This window comes from Metopolophium dirhodum, chromosome 2 (genome assembly GCF_019925205.1).
Source record: "Metopolophium dirhodum isolate CAU chromosome 2, ASM1992520v1, whole genome shotgun sequence".
Lineage (NCBI taxonomy): Eukaryota > Metazoa > Arthropoda > Insecta > Hemiptera > Aphididae > Metopolophium > Metopolophium dirhodum.
In genome coordinates, this window is record NC_083561.1 from 28,401,570 (window position 1) to 28,424,255 (window position 22,686).

Sequence of the window (22,686 nt, forward strand, 5' to 3'; positions counted from 1 at the left end):
TTCAGCTCCCAAAAAACATCCTCGTTAAATCCACTACTGGCTCGCTATGTTAAAAGCGAAATGTCGGTTACGTTCTTATTATGAGATCAACCTCTTGCATGTTATACCCGTTTCTATTCTTTATAATATAACTGCTCACCGCTGAATTGACACGTAGGCATTACTCATATTATATAGTTATTATATATAGGTATTCCTCGAAAAACATTTGAATTAAACTACTTGCTGACCGAACAGCAAAGGTCGTTCGAAACTTTTGCATACATTTTCAGATGTTTTATAAACTATATTATTATAATATTATGGTTATCAAATACGAAGACGACGAAAAAAATACCTACCCAATAAAACCGTCCCGGCCGCAATGTCCATCAAAATTGGTAGGTATTACGCGCAATCGCAAGTTGTGACAGATAAAACGATTTTTTTTTTTACCGAACTGGGTGTTCTTGTATCAGAACTCCCTTAAGATGACGGTACTCCGCTTTTGAGTTTTTCAAACTTGAATAACTTTTTTTTTAGTTCTGATATCGAATAAATAAAAACGACGTTGCACGGTCAATGTTCTCCTCTTTATAGTGTGAACATTTTGTGGCTTAGCTTGGATTACAACTGCCTGAGTGTTCTTAGCAGCGCAAATCAGTTTTTGCAATGTTTAACATTTGTTAGACGGAGTCAACACATGCGTAGCGTCCTCTTAATTTATTCGTCTCAATTGTATTCTGCATACAATGATGTAGGTACAAACGTTGAAAATATTTTTTTAATTGATATTATACACACATTTTGTACAGCACCAATCCCGGATATGACCATCACAATATAATATTGTATAGTGTTGTGTAGCACCTCTATATAGCGGTCAAAGAAGTACATTGTAGTGTGTGATATCGTGGTAAACGACTATTGAAGATGAAAAATGAATTACTCAGAAGAGTATATTCTCGTATAATATGGTGGCCTCGAGCCAACGTGTTAGCGAATCGTCATCCATGTGACCACGTATCGCGCGAAACGCGTCTCTGTCGTCCGTTCACGCAAAGACGAAATAATATAATGTACGTGAGTACGTCAAATTGTTATCATGTTTTTCAAATTACAATACATAATATTATCATAATAATAATAATTATTATTATAATTATATTGAAATCAATATTTAAATGTTGAACGGTACCATTAAGTATTAAGTATTAAATACTAATATATTATGTCAAATGCCAAATAGATTTAATATTAAGATATGCTTATATGCTATTATGTTTTACTTTTGTTGTATCGAAAGAAAAATAACTGTTCTGGCCCTCGCTGTGGACGCATACTAATTATAAAATAAATAAATAAAATAATTTACAAATTATAATACCGTACAATTATTAATTATTCTATTGTTATACACTATCGCGGATGAGCTCTCCGGACACTGCGAATAGCGCCGCGCTCAGTCCGTAGTCTTGCCCCGACGACGGGCTTCGCGTTTAGGAGGGACCGCCACCACCGCCGTCGCCGCCGCCGCTACGGCCGCGCGATTAGTTTGGTCGCGCCGACAGTGTGCGCCGTATCCTCGACCGTACCACACGACGACGACGACGACACTGACGCCATCGCCATCGCCGTTTCGAGGGACCATAATAACCATATATTGGTTACCGTCATATCAGCACGAGCACATCGAATTCTACAGTTGAACGGGATCGCAAGTTTTCGTTTTTGTCGATCAAGTCTGCGATAATAGTACATATATTATATATAAAATATATATACGACGTACCTTAAAGTCGGCCGCAGTCCATCTTCCCGGCAAGTCACGTCACGGCGATGACCCATAGCTGATCCATTATTTTGCCAAACGACTGACACGCGAATTTCTCTCGTCCGACAACTATGGTAAGCTATACGATCGACTTATAAATTGTACAGTATTATGTTTTATGATTTGTCGTCTACCACCGCGGTATAGGTGTAGTCATCTCGAAGAAAATCACTATTATTATCCGTAGTCGGAAGTATACCGCGCTAATTGTAACGACGCTATACTTTTTAATTGTATAGCGATTTACATAACGTCACTACACTATAATATTATACACAAGCAATGTATAGCCTACACTATAATATAGAGCACTAGAAATTTGCGGTTAGCGTATATAACAACAATTTCCATTTGTCTCCATACCTACAACCTTTATAGTTGTTATTATAATTTATAACAAATGACAAATATTGTATTAAATTATTAAAAGATTTGAAATATTTTTCTGTTTTATCTATATTATTATCATTTACGACAACCATTAACTTTTTTTTAAATGTTTTGCGACTTACTATAATCACATCCCGTTAGTGACCACATGTTGTTTACGAAAAATACATCATGACATACGTGGATCAAGCTTGCCGTCTGAAAATACAAGAAAATAGGGATGAGCATATTATGAACAAAAAATGGATCTCAACTGACTTTATTAGTAAAAAAATTAGCGCAATAAATTTAAACAGCGTTATAAGTTGCGTGCCACATTAAAAAAATTACCATTAGCGATAGCGAGCAACTTTTTTTTTGGGGGGGGGGGGGGAAGTAGCTGTAGTTTTAACGCGCTGCAAAAATACAGTATTATAGGATCCCGATTATACCTACTGATTATAATATGCTAGACTGCTTTAATTAAAAATAATCATATCCTTCCAATCTTTCGTACCTCAAATTTCACCACAGTTTCCGCTTTATTAGTTATTATATAACATGAGTACCTATAACTTACATGTTATGACCAAATATCTGCTCAGTCCACGGACATGGATGACTGCAGGACTTAACCATCTACTTAAAGGCTTGGATTTCGAGATTTATTATTATTAAGAAGTACTTAGATTATATTATAAAAGTTGTAATATGCTAATATTGTCCAATAAATGTAGATGGTTTTTTATTTACATGTTTTGGTAATATTTTCTTTGTATTCTTTGTTATACTGAAATATAATATATTACATATATATGCACCCTCGTCCCTCGTGTAAAACCCCTCCCCCAAATAGGATTCCTGGATCCGTTTTGTTCTCTCATCTTATATTCTTATGGATTATCAGATTATTATACTGTGTATAAACAATATTGAATAACAATAACACATTTGTACAAATTAAAATAATGTATTTGTTCGTAATTTTAGATGGCCATTACCTGGAAAACTTTTTTTTTAAAAGATTATTCAAATATTAAATTGAATTTGTTATTTGAAATTGAATTATTAAAAATAATAAAACAAAATTAAATTTAAATCATATTGGGGTTTATAAAAACAAAATTTTCCAAACCTAATAAATTCGTAAAAAAAATACATAAAAACAAAATATTTTATTCTTATATAATAAATTATATGTTTATGATGGTTGATGAAACTGCAGTACAATAGTTTTTTTTACTTGTATCTGTAGTGAACTGCTTTAGTTTTGCTGATAATTAGTATGAAAATGTTGTAAATATTCGAAAATATGAAATACAAAATGTCCAATGTTTTTCACTCTCTTATAGATTATACTGCTATATATATATAATATAAATAACAAATAACTCTTAAACGATCACAAAAAAATTACCTTAACTGTATATTTACAAAATGTAAATATTTTAGACCAAATCGTTTTGTTAATACTAAATAAACAATAGTAAAAAAATAGGTGTTTTTCGTAATTTCAGTTTAAAAGACCTATTTTGGCTATTGCTGCTATCTATACAGTTTAATAAACAAGAATATTGCTTTGTGCAACACCTGTAGGTTTAATTGTTTGTATAAATTAATAATTAATTTATTAATCATTATAAAAAAAAGTATGATAAAAAAGTATCTACCTATATTTGTGTCCTGTATCTGAATATTGATCAATAAATTGTCTTATCATCGATGATTTGACTGTACCACTATAATTTGAATTTAAATTTTAACAGAGTTATCACTTAAAGGGTAGAGGGAACACGTAGGTGCATATGTGCATAAGTGCATTTGCCACATCCTATATTTTTAAGGACTGGTTAAATTTTTGAAGCTAACCCTTTTAAGAACGGCTAGAAATGGTGACCCAGAGATTATAATCGTAAATCTTTATCATTTTTTAGAAACATACTACCGTAGCGAAGAAAATTATACAAGCGAAACTTTAATAGTTGATTGATATGTTTGTTACAATCACGATTTATGTAGATGGATATCCTTTGCTTATTTTTGTGAATATAATATAATTATACATTATACATATTATTATGTAAAATTTTACAATCTAAAAATGCTAATATATTACAGGAAAAATTGAAATGTCTTCAAAAAAAAAGCCAACGTATAAGTTTGAATTTTTAATGATAGGTTATTTCATTCTAATATTAAACCTAACATTACACAATTGGTGCTGCTAAACAGAAATTTGCTATGGTTACTCCACGTGGGTTAGAGAGAGAAAACAAATAATGCGTTGAGTGTTGACATCCTCTGTCAAACTAACATAAAAAAAATGGCTTTGCAATAACTGTAAACAGTAAATGGTCTTATGTCTGATTTACAATTAATATATATTATTAATAACAGTAAGCTTATTATATTATGTGGCTCGGTATTGTAATAAAAATATAAATATAGGTAATAAGTATATTCTGTATTTCTGTGTGACTATATGCGTGTATACTGTGTAAAGTAATAACTCTATCATTGTGTTACCATTTTGATGTATGTTTAGAGTTCCTAAAAGTAATAACTATAATAACTAATAATACAATTATGAGTGATTATTAAATAATAATAAAAATTAAAAATACTATGTGAATTACTTACATATTTATATCGGAGCGTGATCTTTTCATTATTACCAAAATATGTTTATTAATATTTGTACCAATCACAGCACAGTACGTGAAAATAGATAGAAACGCATTAGATACTGAATTAATAACCATCACTTCTTAATGATTATAGACTTATATTAAAAATTAGAACCACTAGACTTTTCGTTTACATATTCCATTTTAATAGCATATCGAAATGCGCAATGTATATACAACTATACTGTATAGCGAATTATGATGCATTTATTTATTAAAAAGAGTTTCTAATTATCATATAGTATGCACGCATGTAATACGACAATTATAATTAACAGTAGATAAGTATGTACAAAATGTACAATAATTATTCTCATGGCATATGAGTCGTATCCATTATAACTATAATATATAGTGACGCTATATTTTACGCGTATTGAGACACTTAGTATTACATACGATATACATAACATAAGTTGTAGCCTGTAGGTACAATGTAGGTAAGTATCTTATACATATTATGAGGGACTAAAACGTTGGTGTAGGTACTTCCAGCAATTGTTATAAATCGTCTTTGATTTGTTTTTTATTCATTTTTTTTCTTGTTTTTATGCAACACAACCGGATGCCGGAAAACTAGTAGCCTACACTTCCTTTTTATCGGCAACTATAAACACAATAACCGATATAATTTGCGAGAATTCATTTCAAATATTTTGACCCGGTAGCATACATAGAGCTTCGCGTACTTATATGGTACTAAATCCACAGCGGAAGGAAACATGTTATTTGACACGCATTATAATACACAATGAGTTTAAATCCTGAGAAGGGTTAAGACCAATGTAACCTCCAAAGTATTATACAATAACTTTAAATATTTTAAGGCTTTTAGATGGATAATTACTTAAGAACTAAAATCATTCTTATGATTCAAACTTTTCTTCATAATACGATTTTAATATTACACAATCTAGTTAATACTACATAAAATTAGAAGTGAATGTATTGTAATGAACATTGTTTTTCTCAATAACACACTGATATAGCGTATCATATAATATTTTTTTCGTAGAGTATATGCAAAAATGAATGTGATTATAACACATTTAGACGGATAGGTAAATATGTTTTTAAAAGAAATTCGATAATCTAGAAGTAACCAATAAAACAAAATTATCTAAAATATTTACACTATACCTATTTCGTTTACAAACTTTTATGGTATGTTCATTGATAGTAGCACAAAATATAATTTATTTTAATGTTAAAATGTATAATACAATTTGGTAGGTATGTCGTAATTAATTAATATTTCAGACTACGTATTATTTTATTATAATTTAGTATAATAATATCTCCACGTGATACAAATAAAATAAAATATTATCTTAAAAACAAATTGAGCGAATAGTTATGTTCATAGTTATTTTTCCTTGTAATATAATATTAAACACAGCATAGTTTGAACCAGAGAAGACTGAAAAATGTATTTAATCATTCTAATATAAATACTATACAGAACGGTTGATACATTTTACGAAATATATTTCATTATAATATACCTATTACAGTAAATTAACTGCAAATAAATTTGTATTGAAGTCATTAATCCAAGTAATTTTTCAGAACTCTATAGCATCAGTCACCACCCGCGAGCAACAACTAATTTATGTTTATTTTCCTAACAAATCGTATCAAACTATCACCGCTTATAGATTTCAATAAATATCATACGTCATAAAAAATGTTTCTTCCCGGTTTAATTTAAATTGTATGCATACCCTCAAACACGAAGTACCGGTAGGCATACAATGCAAGTATGTCTTCACATCTTTACCATGTGAACAATATTTCAATAGATATATTGTTCACAAAATGTACGTGCATAATATTTTGAAAGGATGTGCCAATGACCCTAGCATTACCGGCTCTGCAGGTTTCATCACAACACAATATTATTATAATCGAAGTATATACCTACCTTGACCAATAATCAGAATATTCATTAACAATTAATGCATTAATGGCATGTCGATGCACTTGTTCTCGTTGATATTATAATAGAAATAGAACAAATGAAATAAATAAATATACACAAACCACGACGAAACTCTGAATTGTGGGAAATATTTTTTGTTATAATGGTACAGACAGAAATAATTTAAGTAAATTCTTATAGTAAAAATGTGAAAGGGGTGAGTTCATTTGTATAACATAAAGTATAATATATTATTATGATAAAAAATATTTTAAAATCAAACTGATTTTCGTATCCTTATAGTTGCAACTAATAATATCATTTATCATCACGTGTCGGTGTCTTGCTATTATTATAATATAGATTTAACCCAGGCAGATTCACCACAAATCTTCTTTTGTACTTTAATAATTTATTTATTACAATTTCAGCTTTCGGAATTTTTAAGTTCACTTAAAGGCTATATTTTATAAGTAATTACATTTTTTTTTAGTAATTAAGCATTATCTTGTGACAATCAAATACTTATTTTTTTTAAATAAGACAACTAAGAAACTACTCGTTCGAATTTTAATTTAGTTAAATACTTCGAAATCATCTGATTAACAACTTAGAGTAAAGAACGCTGATTCTCATCTGAAAAAAGAAGTTTGTGTCGCTGCAGGACACTCCTTTGACGGAATACAAATCTAAATACCCAATTAAGAATATTATGGTCCTTGAAAGTTTCGAAAATTAGAATTACAATTGGTACATTTGTCATTATAATATTATTAAAGAAATAAATTGGGATGAGCGTGCACGGCGAAACATCACGTGAAATGTATTTAATATTATAATATATCATGATATAGGTATACCTATAATATATGGCAATCATAATTAATATGCCATCATATATCATATTATGTCAACTTTAACTAATTTTACCCGGAGTAAAATGTTAGATATACATATTATAAAATGGTTAACTGAAACTTTATATTTTATAGTTTACTGTACCTATAGTGTATATAATATTATATATAGCAAAGCATCGATTTATGATTTTCGTTTGAAATTTTAACGAAATTTGTTTTTGTTCGTCATCCTGAGAGTGGCCGAGACGTTAATATGATATTACATTATTCGGACGGGATCTGCTCCTTCGGCACTTGGCATTCCGGACGGTTCTCCGGCCGTACAGTGCGAATCGTAAAAGTATACTTTACCATACGAAACAGTCGTAGTGCGCTATCATACTGCTATATATATTACTGCGTTAAATAATCATTATACTTTAATCCAATTTGGACGAAATACGCGTACTGCAACCACCGAGTAATACGCGTTTATTATCACCTTGCAGCGAGCATTCGGTAATGCCTACAACTACGTCTAACTACGACGACGGCGGCGGTCTTTAATCATATTTTAGGACAGTTGATAAATTCTCGAGGCGTTTGGGTTTCCTTATCAATCATGGGTCTGATACATAAACGCGCAGTGGATTCCGGTACAACACCGTATATAATATATGCCTAAATATATATATATATTAGGTATATACAATAATATAATATGTATATATTATTGTATTCCGTATACATATATAAATACCAACGGGTGTTGAATAATTCCGTCAGTCCCATTTAAATACAATTCGAGGCTTCCCGTTTAAATTATACCGAAATGGCGGATTCAATTAGTCTTAATTTTCAAGGTCCCTGTATAAAATTATAATATTATATATCGTTGTACGGCCGCAACACAGCCACAGCACGACGTATAGTATTGTGTAGGCTCGCCCGTTGATAATAATATTATAATATCATGTGCGACGGCTCCGTCAGCCGGACTTTTACGCTGCTCTCGTACGCCTATATATAGAAGTGCCTTTACAAGCCATAATATTATAATATATATACGCGTATATCGTCGTAGGGCATTATATTATTATTATTATTATACGGTGTCCTTTCACTCCGCCGGCGACGTTGTCGCAGTCTCGGAGAAAACTGCCCTCGATACACGCGGCTGCTGCTATAGCTCCGACGGCACATCATTTATTAGAAAGCCATCGGTTCCGTTTTTTAATTTTTAAACTATCTGCAGCAGCCCACCGGTCGGGCAGTATCTGAAGTTATTTTCTCACGCGTTACGATATCGTATATATTAGGTTCCCTAGCTATAGGTTGATACCCGCATATAAATCGTGTGGATTACAAACTCGATCGATCGTGCCAATTTTTTTTTATCCTCCGCAAATAAAAACCCGTCCGTTCTTTGTCAAAACAATAATTTTATATAAATTTTAATAACAATATCATCATTGTCGATCATTTTCGCATACTAGCAATACTATAGTCATAGTCAATGCCGCTATAGTAATACCTATGTGGATTTTACTTAATATTATTTTTGCCATTCGTCTGTGAATAGCAACAAGTGTTCGTTTGATCAAACGTTTCACTGCTATTTTGTTATTGCTGCATCTGTTGAAAATACGCCTCGATGGTCGTTTTTTTTTATCAAACTAATAAATAATATTTATTAAAATTGTTATGATTTATTGTTGTTAATATCAATTCGTGTACAACAAAATTGACTGTAATTATTGTAGTCAATTTTAGTATACACATGTTCTTCGTTACGACATTTTACAATAATTCGCTCGTGCTAGTTTTATAACACTGGTCGAATCAGTTAAAATATTATACATATTACATAATATAGCGCCTACTGCAGTCACTAAGCATCTGAAGATCGATAACACTAGTTCATTCGTTCGGTCCGTAGTAGTCCGTTCAATCATGCTTAATAATGGTAACGTTGTTTTGGTCAGTCGTTTTACGATGGTATTATGTTTACATATTAATTATTATGTATTATTATGTATTATTATATATTATATTATACCTACCTTTTTAAGTTTTTAAAAAATAATAGTAATTTTGAAAAAAAAAACAATTTCGATGAAAGTATATGTACAACTAGATACAGTGGATAATTCACGAATATACATGTAATATTGTGGAGCCCTTGAAATCTGGGTCTCATAGGCACTGCCCCGCTTGGCCCTATGATAACAATGCCACTGAGTTGATTGTTAAAAAATAATATGTCAAATCCGTTGACGTCTTTTAGCTTACATGCTGTAAGTAGCAACTTAATTTAAAGCATTATCCAAACGTATAAGGTCATTGTAAGCGGTTTCCGCTCCTAAATGAACCCTATTAAATGTTGTTTGTAATCAAAAAAAGTTGTCAATACCCACCTATTGTATTATCATTTGTCCTAGCGCCGCTCTTGGCATTTGCGCTCTTGGTTTGTCAAACCACACGTTTTGCGAAATCACTTTAATCTCAACATTTCAAATCACATTTATCTCAGTGTATTGGTAATTTAGTATATATTTATCATTTTATCGTCTATTATAAAAAAACAAATTTATCACACACATTTTTTTCGATAAAACATCGATTAACTTTTCGAAGGAAAAATACTGGGAGGCAAGTTTGGATAAGGAATTTAGAAGTTTTTGTTTTATATACACATACTGCAGAGTGTAACAAATAAACTATCAATGTAGCTATCGAACAATTTGTAATAACTTTTATTTTATTCTAATAAAACTATTTTAAATTAAATAATTATGATTATTGTTAATTATCTATATATTTTAAATCGAAATTTTAATTTTAATAAGAACAAAATGTATTACAATATAGTTAGAGTACATTACATTTTGCAGTTAATTTTTATCACACTCGGTAATTTGTATAGTTATTAATTAAAACAAAAGATGATGAGTATATTTTTTTAGCTAAAATCTAAACAAAAAGTAAGATACTATAGGTACTATACCGAATAACTCTTTGGTGAAATGTCAATATAATATATAAATAAATATTATGTTATAATTAATAGCGTTGAAGACGATTGAAGATATTGTGTATAGATTTTAAATTATGTTTTAGTTTTTAGCGATTGAAAAAAATTTTTTTGTTTCGATTTTTAGAAACTTGAACCTTTTTTAAAAAATGAATTTATATTCAAAATAGTAGCTTTATTTAATAATTAATAATTTGTATTTTATGTAATAACATCATTTCGGATTTCTAGATATTTTGAATAATATGAGTAGGTACCAACTACCTACTATATTGCACTGACGAAGTACAGTGACAAAATAATATAATAATTAATAGTAATATGGATTATGGATCGATTACTAATTTTATCAGTTTCCGTGTTAACGAATAGTAGTACATTATAGTTTAATTTACTATTAATTAATAATTGTGTGATATGTGTTTATATTATAGGAAGGGTAAGGCCAGTCAATTCTTTTCATTGAAGACAATCAATGAATAAAATCTAAATGAACCGTTCCGTTTTAACACGTAACGTTCACGCAATTAAAACATATAGTCATCAAAGTTAAATTACTTCAAGTGAATTTGAATTGGTTAATTCTAAGTAACAATTTAGAAAATATTACACAATAATATTATTACATCTTAATCTACATCGTCAATTTGAATTTCCTCAATCAACAGTTTGGATTTTTTTAATTATTTTTTTTTTTTAATATATAATTGTTTTTTTATTTTATATATTTTAACAATTATTGTTATATTAACGGATACAATTTAAGCGTAAATAAATTATTTTTAATTAATGTCATCCAATTATTACTATAATTATCAAAACTTATAGTATTTATCAATTTATTTACTTACAGCTATTTCATTTTACCATCGTAATTTCACAAAAATATAATTTGATTTTAATTTTAGTTCTGAAGCATATCATTAGCTTTATATCGAAGAGATAAATTTAAATTTTAAAAGAACAATTATTTTATTATTATAAAACTAATATTATACTATAAACTACACATACCACATACCATGAAGTCTGTCCGAGAAGACATTTATTTTATCATTTTATGCATAAATTGCTCATATTTTTTCACTAAAAATCTTACCATAGAAAATCAGTTTAAACCGATATTGAGCAACTTAATGCAATTAATTTTTGTAGGCACAGCTCATGGTAAACAGGTAAATACATAATATTTACGATTATACAATACTATTATAATATGCATCTATAAATTATTATGACCTACCACATATATGAACCATATTTTATTTCAAGTAACGAATGTATTGGACTATTATTATTTACGAATTTACCAAACTATATTATAATTACGTCGTTGATTGATGTTTACATTTATTATTTCAAATATATCTAATTATAATGTGAAAAATCAAACAAGATAGATTTTTTAAATTTAAATTTTACGTTTTTCAGTTTTGATTAATTCATACTACACATTTAGGTATACCTTATAGTTTATACGTACTTCCTTATATATTAGGCATAGAATTAGGCATCGTATCAGGGACATAGTTTAATTTACTTACGTGGTTCTTAATATGCATATTAGTATATTACATATAATATACAATGTACATCGCACCGTGATGTATGCCAAATATTTAATTCTCGCCGGTAGACAATAGTAGTTGTTGTTTATGCTGTCGGAAGTTGTATCTCAATATGAACCATCTTCATCAACAACCTGTGTGGTAAACCGAAAAACCACCGACGCCGAGCGGAATCGCCATGCTGGTAGTATAGTCGTCTCCTAAACCGAAAATCGAAAACAATGAGCGTATTGTTGTGAAAAACACAATATTTTTTGATATATATTGTTTTACACGTGATATTTAATATGCACGAAACCTTATACGTTGTACACGTGTTTTGAATCATTTCAGTGGGGGTACTATTAATATTTTGCACGCACAGAGACAGAGTTTGTGTGCATTCGAACTAGACACGTTGCTTGATCATTTTGTCGTCTCGCATCTGTTCAAAAACTAATATTATGCCTTGATCGTTTTTATTAAACTTATAAATAATAATAATAATTTTAAAATAATTTTAATTATTTATTGTTGTTGTTGTTATTAATTTGTGTACGACAAAATTGCGGTTTGTTCTGTTTTTTTTTTTTTTATTATTATTAATTTGTTGTTACATTTTTCATGTTCGGTTCATTGATTTTACTTTATGTTTACAACGAATACAGAGGTTCTCGCTGAATGTCACGTAAGACATTCGCTCAAGATCACCGCGCTGCCCCGTAAATCAATCAACTAAGTTCAAATGAAATACAAGTTCAAGTAATAATTGTTGTTTGTTTGTTTGTACTGTATGCATGTTTATGCATGTAATCGCATAAACCAAAAAAAATAAACAAAGTATCTGCCATAATATATTATAATATATTAAAATTGTATTTGTTTGGCACGCTCTCGTGCATGCCGCAATTAAATTACTAATACATTAAGTACATAATATCTGTAGTCTGTACCTACATTAAAACTATCACGTGATTCATTCTCACTATTTTTTCTTTTTTTTAATTAAAAATATTTACAATCCGTTTGTTATAATATCAAACAATTTATATACTTACAAGTATATCTAATATGGCTATAGCTGGTATACCATAAATATGCATAAACACGACGAGGGAGCAATATTCACTAACCGCACATTAGAATTTATTTTTAATATTTACACATATACCTTTGACATTTTGGATTTGATACAGTTGTAATTGTTTGTTAAAATAACAATAATTTATATTACTTTTTGTTAATATCTCACAAACATTTACTTATTACGTTTACGTACTATATTTTATAATATTATTTTGATTTCCAGGTTAAAATATTACTATACGTACAAGTTTTGATTTTGGATACGATCGTATATTATGTTTATAGATTTAGAAATTTCCCAATTTTAGTAATAATATTAAAAATACATTGTATGTTCATGTAATACGATTTATTTAAATATGAATACAACGTGCTCTAAAAAAAGAATAGCTTTCCTTTTTGATGTAGGTATAACATAACATTATATCCGGGCTATGTATAATATTTACAAAATTATTCATAACAACCCTTTTAAGAAAATATCAAAGACTTGCTTAGTGACTTAGTGTATAATTTAAAATAAATAATCCTCTTCATATAATCTGAACCGTGACTGTTTCCTTCTGATCTTAATAATATATTATGTATTTTGATGGCAACAATATTATTTTGCGTAGTACCTATTTTCTACACTTAAGTTATTACGCATTAGTTCTTAACGTTGGTGCATTATTATTATAATGTCTAGTTTATCCCTTAGTCTATATTTGTACAACCCGGAAAGTATAAAATCGTTTGAAAGTTATATATTATCTATTATAATTTGGTTGCTGTTTTGATTTGGAATAAACTAAAAAATCGTTATACATATAGACTACGTATGCATTTTAAATTATATAATATTATGTCAACGTGCGACAAGGTTTTATAATTATCTTGATAAGACCTAAGCACGACAAACAACTGCAGTATACTAATTGATTGAACTGCATGTTCTTTAAATAGGTAATTATTAATTACTTTATATAATATAACATACCTACTCAAGACACGAATTAAAAAATATTATATTATATACTTTTTTTAAATTAAAATGATAGTGTTCGTTTTAATTTGTAATACGCGTCATCGGCCGGTCAAAACACGCACGTATTACTGAATGCTAATAATACATTAATACATAACACCGTATGTGGCCCACAACCCTTAGATGAATAATTACAATAATTTTATTTAAAACGGCATACTACACGTCGTGTCTGCTATACACGTAATAATAATAATAGTAAAAAAAAAAAATAATAATAATAATATAAATAGTAATAGTAATAATTATATTTTGTGTAGCCACTGGCCATTTGTAACTTGTAGGTACGTATTGTCCTCGCTCCTCAAAACAAATCTGCTGGAGCGATATCGATTTTATTTTACACAACTCTCTGTGAATAACGAATAAATAATAGGTAACCCCTTGGCACAAAAACGGGTTTGGAGCACAGTCCGTGTGGACGACAACGGTTTGAAGGGTATACGGCGCACATTTTACAAACAAAAAAAAAAATATAATATATTATAAAAAATGACTGCTGCGTGGGGTTTGACGAATAAGAATAGTGAAAACGTTTGTCGTTGTCCCCCGCCGTATAGCCGAGGAACACGATTATATGCAAATGTTTTGAAGGGGAGAATCGCGAGCGCACAGTATAGTTCTATAACACTATAGGCAGGTAGGTACCAAAAAGAATAATAATACGTGATAATAATAATAATAATAATAATAAAGCGTACCTAAAAAACACAATTCGATGCTCCCAGAGACATACGCGGGATATATGGGTCAAGGTGTGCGGATATCAGACACAATTATAGTATAAAGTCCCAATCTACGTGAATGCGAAATGTCATTTAATATAATATTATCGCCACGCGTGTGTGTTTTTTAAGACAAGACTAGACGCAGTCTAGTAACGGAGCGTGACATTTATAAACGGTTTTTGCTTCGATTCGATTTATTTTGTATTCACAGTGTTCAGCGTGCGATTTAGTTATGCGTTTCAAAATGCGGTAAATATGATGATTATAATAATAATAATAATAATAATAATAATGTGTATTGTATACCTATATATACGGTTATACACTCGTCTTATACGTAGGCACTCTTGCTATATTAGTTCTTGCTTTCTTCGGTCCAACTCAATCATCGGTTTCGAGTTTATTCGATCTGAAACATACCAACAATGATGATAATAACGTAAACGCATAATAATATGTGAAACGCGTAACTACAATATTCATACAAACAATGATACGAATACGAATAAAGCAAAGTGTTACGCACAGCGTGCTGTACAGAATACGATTCAACGTTCATTTGTCGGTCGGTCTCGCGGTTGTTATTGTCGATTATAATATTTTATATGGCTGCGTGAATCTGTGATCTTATATTATTATTATTATTATTATCGTCCCATAAAAAAATATAATATTAAACGTCGCAGGTACCCCCGTCAAACAACAACAATCTTGCCCATCTTTTTACGAGGTCCCCCGCCCCTAATTGATCAACAACAAGCCACGATATTAAGTTAATGCGCGCGCCAAGTGCCCGTTAAGACGCGTTCATTTGCCGGTCTTAAAGTTGAAGTAAACGAGCCGATAAATTTAGACCAGCCGCCTTTTTACGACGTTGGAACACATAATATAAAATACTATAGGGTCTATTATTGTTTTTCGTGGGTCTAAAATAGAATGGCGATTTTAATTAGAATGAAGACATAATATTAATGGCTGGGCTAACGCACAAATATCTGTCGTCGGAGTCATTATGTATAGATACCTACATGTCTCATGTATAATTTACTATTATACTAAATACCTAAATAAATATATTTATCGTTCGTCATGACGTGTATCGTAAAATGTTTAGTACTCATAATATAATATAATATTATTATTCACATGACGTATTATTGTAGTGTATATACGGTATAGTTAATATTTTTTTATCGAATACCTATACATAGTGGTTATTACTTATTACTGTAATAATAGGTAACGAGTATAACAATTTTTTTTTATTGTGCCTAAATTGCGATTGATTATAGTTGTCCCTTACAAAATATACGAGTATAGCTATAGCTATATAGTAATAAGTAACTATAAAACCAATTTTAGTTTTTAAATAATTTTAGGAATCATTTGTAATTACATGGATGATTATGATAATTTGTGGATATTAATATGAAAGCTGAATGACAAAAAGAATTAATAACATGCACTAACTTTACATTTTTTATATTTTTTAAATTTTTTTTGCATATTTATTGGTTTTATTTTATTTTGGTTATTACTTATATGAAAAACTTATTTTCACTTATTCATCAACCTAACCACTCATTGAGTCATTCCGGGTATTTTTAATCTATTTTTAAACGTATCCCGTAATGTGTTTTTCAGTCGACTCCTGCTGCATTTTTGTCATTTTTTATTTCGTCACTGCATGGTCACGACTCACAGCAATAAATTGTACATGACATGCATTTTGGACAGACCACTCTGAGAGATGGCATGGAATTCGAAAATATCTCTCTTAGAGGTGGCATGCAATTCGGACAGACCCCTCTTAGAGACGGCTTGCAATTATTGAACGTTTCAATTTGCTTATATTTTTGGCATGCAATACGTATGCATCGTAGACAATAATATTCGTCTGCCATGTTCCTATATAGGCAAAACAAATGACAAATAATTTTAATATTTTTTTACAATTTTGATTTTTTAAGAATATATAAAGAACATTGGGTTTGATCTCAGCGCCACATTCAAGGTATTAGGTTTATTTATTTAGTTTTTCCGTAACCTATACCTATATGTGTTTGTCGTTTGACCGTTAGAGTCACTCTATTGCCTTCGCATATTGGTGGATCTTCTTTTATCATTAGAAGACCGAGCAGTGTTATTCTGGTGTAGTGGTGTGTCCAATTCTTAGTCTATTCATTATATTTTTTTTTAATTTTCTGATAAATTCATAGTTGTCTTATTCGTGTATTGTGTTTTTGATTTTCCTTAGTTTAGATTAATTTTTTTGTCAGTGTGTTTACACCGTAACTTGAATTTTTTCTTGAATATGATTTTTATGTCTGTACAAGTTATACTGTTATCTGCAGTAGGTGATGAGAGTAGTGTATTTATTTTATTAGTTTTGTTATCCTTTATAGCTTATTCTTTGTCCGGTTTTTGTTACCTTCTACATTATTGTTTTGTGTTTTTATTATTTTTCTCACGCCGCACGATATATTTATAGTATCCACTACATATATACTGCCCGTAATATATTGGTGCCTTGCATTTTTTATGAAAATTTAGATCGCACTTTAATCACACAACGTTATTGTATCAAACAAAGAAACGCCGCGGCCGTATAGATTTTATTTTGATGTCGTCACTTTATGTTTTCATTAAAAAAAGTAAAAAACTTAAAATATTATAATGGTAAAATATATTATATCCACATTGTTTCGAAAAATGTGATTTAAATATGAAAAAGATTATGTAAAAAAAATATTTTCAAAATAATGAATGTCTTACGCGTTAACAAAATCATCGTATGCCTATATAACTATATAATATATTTAATATTGTTTATCCATATACCTACATATACTATCTATAGAATCTCAATGGATGCGATAAATTCTCAAGTGAGTGCTCCGGTGGAGATTTGTTTGAATTTTACTATTTTAGTGAGGAGAGAATTGTTTCTACAATTCTACATAAAATACGCAAATTAATAACATAAAAAATAATAATAATAATTTCAATTTCAGAGTTAAGCACCTTTCAATCTCCGCCCACGGTCACACTAATTTTATTAATTGTTACAACACGATTTTTTCTCAAAAACATAGTGTTACGAGTTGGTGTCGCTACTTCGGATTACCGAAAAACATTATATTTTGAAAATCACTTTTAACACATAGTACCTATAATAACTTTTAAAATGCTGGCGCGGCCACTGCAGATCAATCATAATATATTTTATTATGCAGCACTATGCGTACTATAATATTGTAACAGTGTTGTGTATATAATATCATATGATAATATGTTATAATTTTTTTGTACAGTGTCCACGAAGCCGCTGACGAACCGATGGACGGCGACGCGACGTACGCGACCCGGAGGAAGAGCCTTCGGGTGTCCTGGACGCTGTTGACGTCATCGTTCGCGTTCATCGTGCTACTGTGCGCGCTGTGCCTGTTCTTCTTCTTCCACCCGCGCACGTGCCGGCAGACGTATGGCGGCCCACGCTTTGGGTCCACCGAGACGATATTGGACGAGATCCGCGGCTTCGACTACGAGCGGCTAGAGAACGACTACGGCGCCACGGATGTCCGGTTGCCGGCGGGAGTGGTTCCGGAATCGTACGACCTGCGGATAATACCGTTCCTGTGGGCCGGAAACTCGACGTTCGACGGCCAGGTGGACATCGTCGTCAACGTGACGGCCCCCGTGGACGGAGTGACGCTGCACGCCGTCGACTTGAACATGACGGAATGTCTCGTCACCAGGTAAACGACATGTCATATTTTAGAAAATAAAACAAGAGTGTAGGAGACGTGCGAGTTGTGATTTCACGCGGAGGAAGCAGCCTGCTGCACCCGGTGCAGGGGGACGTATAGCCGGCCAGCGAGAAGGCGGATATCCGCAGGTGGTTATTGGCCGCGGACAGACGGGTGGTGGATATAGACGTTCACGAGTAGCCCGATCCCGCCCAAAAGTGTTTAGATGGATAGGAATGATGGGTGGAGGATAGACTTTCGCGAGGAACTCGATCCCACTTGCGGGGGAATAGCTAATACATTTATTAGTTATTACACCGCACTCGTTGCCTTAAAATGTTGTGATGATATTAATAATTCTAATAACTAATATTATACAATATAATTGTAATTATAATTAGTGTTTTTCAATCATAATAACTGTCATATTATTGTATACTCTATAGTCTATATTAATTGTATATTATATCTAAATATCTAATAGGTATCCAAAAATGGTACTAAATGAACACGTGATGGCTGAAAGTGTTTTCGTTCCTATTCTGGAAACACAACAAGATCTTTCTAAACAGTTTTTCATTATAAAATTCAAAGACATACAGCCAGCTGATTACCAGTACAACATCCACATAAAATACACTGGAAAACTTCAAGACAACATGGAAGGGTTTTATAAAAGTTCTTACAACGTAGGAAACACAACTAGGTTAGATATTTAAAGTGTATTTTATTTTAACAATCATTAACAATTTAATTCATCATTTATATTTAAGGTGGATAGCTGCAACACAATTTCAACCAACTGACGCGAGAAAAGCATTTCCTTGTTTTGACGAACCTGCTCTAAAAGCTAAATTTACTGTGTCAATTGCGAGACCCGGTGATATGAGTTCTATATCCAATACCGGGCTTAAATATGTCGACAATAAATTTCCAAAGCTGTAAATTAAAAATTGCTATTTGTTATAAATAATATTCAAACATTCTGAAATTAACGTAATTTAATATTTTTACAGATCAGAACCTTTAGCGTCTTACGAATGGGACACGTTCGAACAAACGGTGCCCATGTCTACTTATCTAGTAGCGTTCATTATTTCCGATTTTGAATATTTATCCTCGGAGACTTTTAGAGTATGGGCCAGAAGTGATGTGTTATCGCACACTCACTATGCTCGAGACATCGGCCCTAGCATATTAAAGTTTTATGAAGAATTTTTTTCCATTCCTTATCCTTTGAAAAAAACCGATCTGGTAGCACTTCCCGATTTTGCCGCTGGAGCCATGGAGAATTGGGGCTTGGTGACATTCCGGTAAATATTATATAATTATTTTCAACGATCTAGCCATCATTATCTGTACAAACAATCACACGAGTAAATATAAACAAAAAAATAATTAATTTCTCAGGGAAATAGCCATGTTGTACAATGAAGGCGTTTCGCCGAATGCTCAGAAAGAACGAGTAGCGACGGTGATCGCTCATGAACTGGCACATCAATGGTTTGGGAATTTAGTGACACCAGATTGGTGGTCAGATCTATGGTTAAACGAAGGTTTTGCAACTTACATTGAATACGTAGGGGTAGACCATGTAAGTGTCATATCATCAATAATTTAAATTGATTTATAGAGTTTTATTTTTTTTTTAATTTTTTTTTTTAGGTAGAGCCCAAGTGGAAAATGGAGGAACAATTTATTTCTAGTGGTATACAGAGCGTATTTTTAATGGATTCGTTGAAATCTACGCATCCAATTTCCGCGCGTGTGTCGAGGCCGGAGGAAATTAATGAATTGTTTGATCGCATTTCCTATGATAAAGGTGACTAAACAATTTTTATTTTGTCTCTGCAACGAGTATTAATTATTGTTATTTCTACAATATTTTAGGAGCATCTGTAATTCGAATGATGGACCACTTTCTTACACGGCAGGTGTTCCGGAAAGGCTTAACCAAATATTTGAACGCAAAGTAAGATTTATCTAATTATTATTAGATATAAATAGAATACTAGCTAGTATAGTTACATAATTCATATAATCAAACATTTTAACAAATTTATATTACATAAATTTACATAGATAATTAAAAGACTGGTAGGTAGTACTAGCTTAGGTATCTTTAAAAATTTGACTTAGATTTACAACATTTGTGTGATTAAAATAGTAATGGATCTAGGTACCTATTGTGATTTTATTTTAATAAAAACTCTGCTGAACATTTGATAAATATTAGTTTTGCCTTAATACATTTTTCAAACACCTTTAAATGTGTTAAAATTAATGCAGTGTGTCTATATTTACCAAATATTTTACGGTCACCTGGTTTAAAAAAATATGGCACAAAAGCATATTTTTTTATAACTAGAAGGTAATTTACTAAAACTAATTTATGTAGATATTTTAGGTAATAAAATAGTATCAACTGTTAAAAAAAAAATACAAATTGATAAACCTTCATTATACTATGAATATTTTTCAGAAATCTTTCGACTTAAATTACTCATTCCTACAGGATTAATTGAAACAAGGGAAATAGAATCATTTACCTATTTGCGTTTATTTTCATTTAACTCAATTCTAACTTAATTTATCATTAATATCTTTATAAATATTATTACCTACCAACATTAATATCTAAGTTATTCGATTAATTTAATATGGCATTTTTATTGCCGATACTTAAAAGAATATTAGAAGAATTTCTATTTATTCAATTAATATGGTGGCCTACTTTTTAATGCTCTACAATGCTTCATCTAATCTTTTCCTAGTAGCTTTATATTAATTTTAAATAAAAGAATTACTTAGCTATATAATAATATAAGGAACGAGTTTTTTTATCAATAGATTCAATACATGTTTGTGTTTAATATTATAATATTGTTTTAGTTTGTAATAAGTAAACTAAAAAAGGTTTTAATTTTTTTCTGTTTAATTTTATCAACTAATGATATTATGTCAACATCAGTGTCAATTAATATATATTATTATGTATATAATAATTATTTAGTACCTATGTTTTGGTGGAATAAGATGTTTGTATATATTTTTTCTAGTTACCTATAGGTTTAAATTATCGAATTTTTAAGTTTAATTATTGGCATTATTCTGCATTGAAGTCCGTTATAATGTAAATTGTATTAATTTATTTTGATATTTTGTAGGGCCTATAATAGCGCCTACCATAATGATTTGTGGGATGCTTTGACCGAACAGGCACAAACCGATCGTGTAATGGACATCACGTTGACTGTAAAAGATGTCATGGATACATGGATACTACAACCAGGATTTCCAGTCGTAAATGTTACACGAAATTATGAAGTGGATACATTAATCGTTTCACAGGTGCGCCTATTTTATTTATAATTCATCTATTCACTTGACAGTTAAGGTGAACAATTTTAAATTGATATACCTCAATATTTATAATATAAAATATACATATAAACATATTAATATCAGTGGCGTAATTTGGTCATGTTTGTGGTAGGAGGGGGAGGGGGCTGAAACATTTACTCATGTAACGATATTAATAGGCATTTGAAATTCGACGAAATTATCTATTTAAACGAGAAATAATAACTTTTTCCATAATGATTTTATTTATAACATAATATTATGTTGCAATTCAAATATATTGATCCTTGGGACTTGAAGCTTTTATGATTTTTCATCATTTCCCATACACAATGAGATTTTTAAAATATTTAAATTAATTTTCAGCTATTTATACCATGAACTTGTTCACTCAGTTCTACACTTGTACCTACAGTACATCGGTCATCGGTTACATCAATTTTAAGTTTTTTACTGCACGATCTGTTAAAAATTAAAATACGTGGAACATTATGTGAATTTGATGAATGTATGACGATAAAAA

At 30.5% G+C, this 22,686-nt stretch overlaps 1 protein-coding gene across 4 annotated transcripts in view; it reads left to right on the forward strand.

The window, feature by feature from the left end:
• Positions 1-1,450: 1,450 nt before the first annotated feature.
• Positions 1,451-22,686, forward strand: part of LOC132938258 (aminopeptidase N-like) — a 29,468-nt gene continuing 8,232 nt past the window's right edge. Inside the window, exons 1-10 of one of the 4 annotated variants that reach the window (XM_061004988.1) lie at positions 1,451-1,887; positions 12,879-12,972; positions 18,366-18,809; positions 19,285-19,506; positions 19,574-19,741; positions 19,817-20,113; positions 20,211-20,394; positions 20,466-20,622; positions 20,691-20,772; positions 21,968-22,151. In XM_061004988.1, the coding sequence (XP_060860971.1) occupies positions 12,956-12,972; positions 18,366-18,809; positions 19,285-19,506; positions 19,574-19,741; positions 19,817-20,113; positions 20,211-20,394; positions 20,466-20,622; positions 20,691-20,772; positions 21,968-22,151 (1,755 nt within the window). In that variant the 5' untranslated portion in view covers positions 1,451-1,887; positions 12,879-12,955. Of the gene's footprint in view, positions 1,888-12,612; positions 12,782-12,878; positions 12,973-14,335; positions 15,301-18,365; positions 18,810-19,284; positions 19,507-19,573; positions 19,742-19,816; positions 20,114-20,210; positions 20,395-20,465; positions 20,623-20,690; positions 20,773-21,967; positions 22,152-22,686 lie in introns of those variants that run through there. The other 3 variants (XM_061004987.1, XM_061004990.1, XM_061004989.1) reach the window with 3 other exon arrangements.